This window comes from Bombus impatiens, unplaced genomic scaffold (genome assembly GCF_000188095.3).
Source record: "Bombus impatiens unplaced genomic scaffold, BIMP_2.2 scf_0027, whole genome shotgun sequence".
Lineage (NCBI taxonomy): Eukaryota > Metazoa > Arthropoda > Insecta > Hymenoptera > Apidae > Bombus > Bombus impatiens.
In genome coordinates, this window is record NT_176446.1 from 1,176,963 (window position 1) to 1,182,962 (window position 6,000).

Sequence of the window (6,000 nt, forward strand, 5' to 3'; positions counted from 1 at the left end):
GACCTACATAGTCCTTGCCCTGCTTTTTTGCTTTTTAGGTTTTTCCCCCCTTCTTGTTCGCTTGGGGTTGCAACGCTGTTGCAAGGTGGATATCATATTTTTTGTCAAGGGATGGCTTTTTATGGTGGAAGGTGCATGTGTGATTTTTTTTTTTTTTTTAAGGATAATTTGTAACGTGTAAGACTGCTTTAATGTACGTTACGTTGGTTCGAGAAGAGAATGACGTCTGAATATTCCGAACAGTTTTGTCACAGGTAAAATGGATGACAGGAGCGATGATGAAAGAAATACGCGATTGAGAGAAGCTTCGGTCTAACGCGAGATCGAAGACCATTTTTTGGGACCACTGTTCTCGCTTCTATTCTTAACGCGCAACTATTTGAATAACTTGTTGGAGAAGAAGTAGGTCTCTGGAAACTTTTTTAGAGTGAATATTGTAAATTTTTAAAAGGACAGTTGATTGATATACGAGTATTATCGGTTGGAGAAAAGAGATTACAGGAAAATTGAAGCAGAGATTTCGAAGATTTCAGTGCAGATCGACGGAATATTCCATAGTCTAAAATTTAAAGATATTCTTCCTTCGAAAAGAAGTGACATTTTGCGTGACACTTCCAGCGATCTTTCATAAAGAAAGTACGCGTTGAACTTTTTTTTTTTAGAATAAAGGTTATATAAGGAGCACGCGACAGGAACTTGACAAGCTGGTTCTTCCTAATTTCTTAATTTCGAATTCGATTCGTAAAGTTCAGGAATATAAGTTGCCTAAGAATAAATGAAAGATTTATGAAATTTTATGAACAATTAAGTAAATGCCGGTGTCTAAAATTTGACAAAATGCAAAAATACACGTTTAATGTCGCAATCAAATAAAAGAACAGTTTCGGTAATATGGAATTGGTCATTGAATTTTAAAATTGTTTCTGCGCATAATCTTCCTATAAGGATAATTAATGCATCATTAAGATGCATACGACGAACAGTAAAAACGAAGAAGAGTCGTTGCATGACTTAAAAGTTCTATTTCGAGCCAAAGAAATCTGTCATTCCATTCGAAACTCAAAAACATCCTTTTTAAACAGAAAGAACACTTCGTATATTTCTATCTGTAGCTCTCAACTATAGTGAAACTCCATTTATCCGATCTTGTCGCAGGACAAACAGTTTCTACAGGCTTTTCCACAACACGAAAACAATAAAAAAAGGTTCACATGGACGTATACGCTGTTTGATCTTGTTTTCAAATTGCAGCGAGTTCCACGTTGGAATAATTCCACCAAAGATGGAAATAGTTGAACTAGTTTCCTCTATCTATTCGCAAGCAGAACTCCGCGTCTGACACTGAACCTTGTATTCTAATTCAACAAACATTTTCTTACCGTCTCACGTAGAAATCATTAGAGCAATAAACGTCGCAATGATGAGATATAGGAACGCCAAGGTATGCAGATACAGTTCGTTAAAGAAAAAAAAGAAAAAAACCTCTCTCTGACTGGAAAACAAGGTCGAATAAGGCGTACGTTTATGAGAACTCCTTTTGCCGCTTTTACATGCAGAATCTACCACCGAAGCAATTCCCTGCTACGGGACACTCTGTATAATTGGAGTCGCGTAATAAAAGCTCGCCAACTTTCCCCATTATCTATTATTTTTGCGTGCACGTAACAGCAGCTCGTACGAGTGAATTCCACCAGCAGAAGTCCAGCTAATCGGCCATTGACAAACATTTCGTTGCAATAAATGGAGCCCGGATAAATCAGATGGATCACAGTTCCACTGTATATTCCTGTCTGTAGCTTTCAACTTCGAAAAAGCATTCCACGTCGGTTACAAAACTAACGCCAAAAAAAAAGAGAGAGAGAGAGAGAGAAGAAAGTCACAGAAACGACAGAGGACGTTCAAAAGAAGGATCCCTCGATTAGATTCCGCGACGGTGTCGATCATCCCCGGGACACTCGAAAGGGTTGAAACGCGCTACCCGTATGAGTCCGTATGCAGATTGGCCGATTGTCTTCGTGTCCTTCTTCCTTTTCTCTCTCGTCTCGATCACCTCCCCGCTCTCCCTGGACGAAAGCTCCCGTCCCGTGAGAATCTCCGAGGCATTTGCATGCCGCGGATTATTTAAATCGTCCCCTTATTGTCGTGGCTCCTTGTTTTTTCCTCCAGACCTCTCCGACAAACCCACGGCGTGGGTCCTGCGGGCACCCGAGCCTAGACAAAAAACCGGCTGATCCTTGCTATACAGCTCACGCAAGCATCTTCCGCATGCCGTGGCTCCTCACGACCCGAACCAACCCTTTCGAGCACCCTGACCGGTCATTTCGATTCGGCGATTTGGATTCTTAGCATCTCGTGTCACCTTAGCGCGCAGTAACGTTTCTTTTCGTGGCTTCTTTGTTTCTTCAACGAAGAATCGGTTGCGTCTGATTGCTACGACTGTCCTTATGCGAGGGGTGAATTTAGGGCGAGGCTAGGTTTCGTTTTTTTTTCTTTTTTTTTTTTTGGTATTAAGAATCCGGTGGATTGTGAGAGGCAACGATGATTAGGGATTATTTAGCGACTGCCTTTGCGATAGATCGTTTCTTCCGGACTCTTCGAGGAACGTTAGTGTTACGCAAGTTGGGAATTTCGGAACGAAGATTTTTGGAAATATTCGGTAGCTTGACGTACCTAAATTTTCTGTTACTTCGGAGGAAATTTTCTGAACCGGCTACGAGGTGAGATTTTTAAATTAAGAGTCCTGGGAATTTCGAATTAAGAATTATCGAACTACTCAGCTAGTTGGAATTAGAGCGATAAGTTACTTCTTCCGAATATTCTACTATTTTAAAGAAATTTTGCAAAAAAGAAAAAGAACGTTACGCGAACCGGAGTCAGGCATTTCTTTGTTGAGTTTCGAAAAGCGACTCGTATTTTACGTCACAACTGATATGAAACGTAATAATCGAGGAAGATCGCGGTGAACTAGCCTCGTCATCCGCTATCAAAACTCAGAGTTTTCGAACTTCTTCCTCAAATCGCGAACTACATACTTGATACCAAAAAAGAGGAGCAAATGAAAAAATCACGAGATTACCGGGAAAAAAGCGGAGATCCTTTGGAAGATCGAGAAACAAGAATCTCTAAAAAGAGACCCTCGGGTACCGTTGCGTGGTCAAAAGGAGAAATTCACCCTTAACAGCGCGGCGAGAACTCTTCGAATCCGCGCGCATTCAAACGAACCCTCTCACCCCTGTTGTCCCGTGAACATTTTTTTTCGCGCTTCCGTCTGTTTGTTTTTTTCAACCACCTCGGGGCGGAGCGAGGAGTATGCAAAGCGATCTTCAACCCTTTCCACGCTACCCTCCACGCATCATTCTCTTTTTTTTTTTGTTCTTCTTCATCCAGCACCCATTGACCTCTTTGTCTTCTCTTCTTCGTCCTTTTCTTCCTGCTTCCAATCCAGCAGAATCCTCGTCGAAATTATGCAGGATTCTCATCCGGAGACACAGGGAGAGGTGCGGGAAACAAAACTAAACCAGGGGTAACCCGTTGCTTGCGAAAAAAAAAAGGGATTGAGATCCTTTTTTTTCGCACATTTCCTCGTCCGCGTCGCGAGTCTAACGGTGTCTCGTCTTCCGAGCCATTTCGATCCACGTTTCTGGTTCCTCCATTCGCTTTCTTATTCGTCCGTTAGAAGATCGTCTGCTTTCCTATGGGATATTTTTTACGCGCGTTTCGACGAGGCTTTAGAACCGTTTGATCTCGAGCCAGTCTTCCACGTTACGATCGCAGGAACAGCGAAGACGAACGAACACTTACGAAACTTCCCGTAAAAATATTGTTTGGCTTCCTGGTACTAGTTTCTCGAATTTTCCACAGAGTCTACATAACTTTGCCAAAACTATTGCGAAAAATATTTTTAGCTGTCTAGCTTCCTACTATTAGCTTCTCCAATTTTTGTAGTTTAACTTTGTCATACAACGATTCCCACCAAACTGTCTCTTTCGAAATATATCGCGTAGTTTTTCATTCGTTCAATTCATTCAACAAACAACTTCGTCGCATTCGGAACGATTCGCAGAAAATTACATCTTTCGAAAAATGTTGTCCACTCTTCTAGCATGTGTCAGCTTCTGAAAATTTTCAGTATAACTTTATCGCAATCCACGAAACTATTCTTTTTCGAGGAAGAGCGTACAGGTCTTTTACAACCGGCTTCTGAAATTTTTCAGTCTAACCTTGCCAACTTTATTGGGAATTGGGTTTCCAGGGGAACCAGTTTGCACCTTTTCGCGGAACAGATATAGATAAACATCGCTTTAATCTGTCCAGATGCAGCAAATTCTGCCTCGGATGAAGACATCCGGTTGCAAGCGATTTTACAACGCTTATCGAGTACGAAAGTATCGAGCGGAAGAAATGGAACTCGTCGTAAAAGTTTCGCGGCGGGAATCCGGCTACGAGACCGCCGGCCTCTTTGTCGCCAATTAACTGGTCCTTGTCTCGTAATACTTCGTAATATGTCGGGTATAAAATTAATCCTCGAATTATTTCATCGTGGCGAGCAAGTTAACGCTCGGCAGTTTCAGCTACCGTTAAATCAGAGGCGGGAAAGTTTGCTGCAGCTCCGCGAGACGCGTCTGACTTCGACGACTGTTAATTCAACGACAGAGAGAGATCAGCAGGAAATTTCTGAGATTTAAAGCGCAGATTACGCGGAATTAGCGTGCAAAGTCGAGCGTGGTCGACGGAATCGTGGGAACCGCGGAGTTTATACGATCTTTCCGACCAGACTTCGCGACAGACATCTCAAATTTTCCAAAATACTGCGTGAAACATTTTTCCAACCGATAATTGGTGTTCAATATTTTAAAATCTCCATGGATTTCTTCTTTATCGTACGCAGCGTATAGTATAAATTGTTACCATATTCTAAGGTAAATTTTATAACAGAAAATTACACCTCTGCGTTTATATTTAAGCAATCTATCCGTACGGTTTCTGAGAAACACGATCAATGGGAGAGTAACTTTCGCTGCGGAACATTCGTCACAAGTGTTTCGCTTCGTTCGTTGTATTTCTGACAATTATTGTTATTTTCAACGTTCCACAAGACTCTTCCACGGTTTCATTCCTGTTGATTCGAGTGTTGGCGGAACATCATCGACGATTGTGGTGGGAAATATTACGAAAAGAGTTTCGTAAAGTATATGTATTACAACAATATGTTCAATAAATCTCCAAAGAAAGATTCTAAACTTCCTAATTCCTTATTAATTCGCTGCTAATTAATAGCAGAGTAATCTTCACCTCCGAAAGCCTATCTCCTAAGCAGCTACACGTACATCCCTACCACGTTTCTGCCAATTATCATTCTCAGCTTATTCGCGATACCGCACTGTTTAATTCCTACTAATTAACACTGTCAACCATGTAGTTCCGCGATCTTCCCGCAGATCCCTGTACGTACTAACATTACACGGTTCTCGGACATCGTCTCGCGTGACGCAAAAATAACGACGCAAAAATTTATTCAAGTGTAAACTCGCATACAGAACAGTGGCGGACAAAAGAAAATTAACTTAATTGATACTTGCGTATACGAGCGAAGTAAAATCTCTATCCTGCAGTTTTCTCGTACTAAACATTCGCCTACCGTGTCACGTGCAATTATATACCACATATTCTTTATGTATACTACATGCTCGTTGTTTTCTTCAGAATATACGAATAATAATATACATTTTGTAAAATTACAACGCGTTTTTATTTTTCTTCTATTCTAAAAATCTTTCTTTTGGCCGTCACTGGGACAAGAAGATCGCGTAATTCGTCGATCGAAAATTTCGTCGAATTAAAAGGTAAAGCTACTCACATCGCCGGAGAGGCCGTTGTTCCATGGATAAGGTGGTTGAGGGGGTGACTGTTGCTGATGATGGACACCGCCCACCCCAGTAGCAGAGTGTGGATTGTGGATGTGTTCCGCCATCACGCTGACCCAATGGGCCAATCCACCGC

The 6,000-nt window shown here is 41.6% G+C and overlaps 1 protein-coding gene across 3 annotated transcripts in view; it reads right to left on the minus strand.

Annotated features, from left to right (window-relative positions):
- The window catches only part of LOC100746679 (zinc finger protein rotund-like), a 173,534-nt gene extending 167,540 nt beyond the window's left edge, over positions 1-5,994 (minus strand). For all 3 annotated transcript variants that reach the window (XM_012386927.3, XM_033320958.1, XM_033320955.1), the window contains exon 1: positions 5,858-5,994. In XM_012386927.3, coding sequence (XP_012242350.1) covers positions 5,858-5,971 — 114 coding nt within the window. In that variant the 5' untranslated portion in view covers positions 5,972-5,994. The remainder of the gene's footprint in view (positions 1-5,857) is intronic.
- Positions 5,995-6,000: the final 6 nt, after the last annotated feature.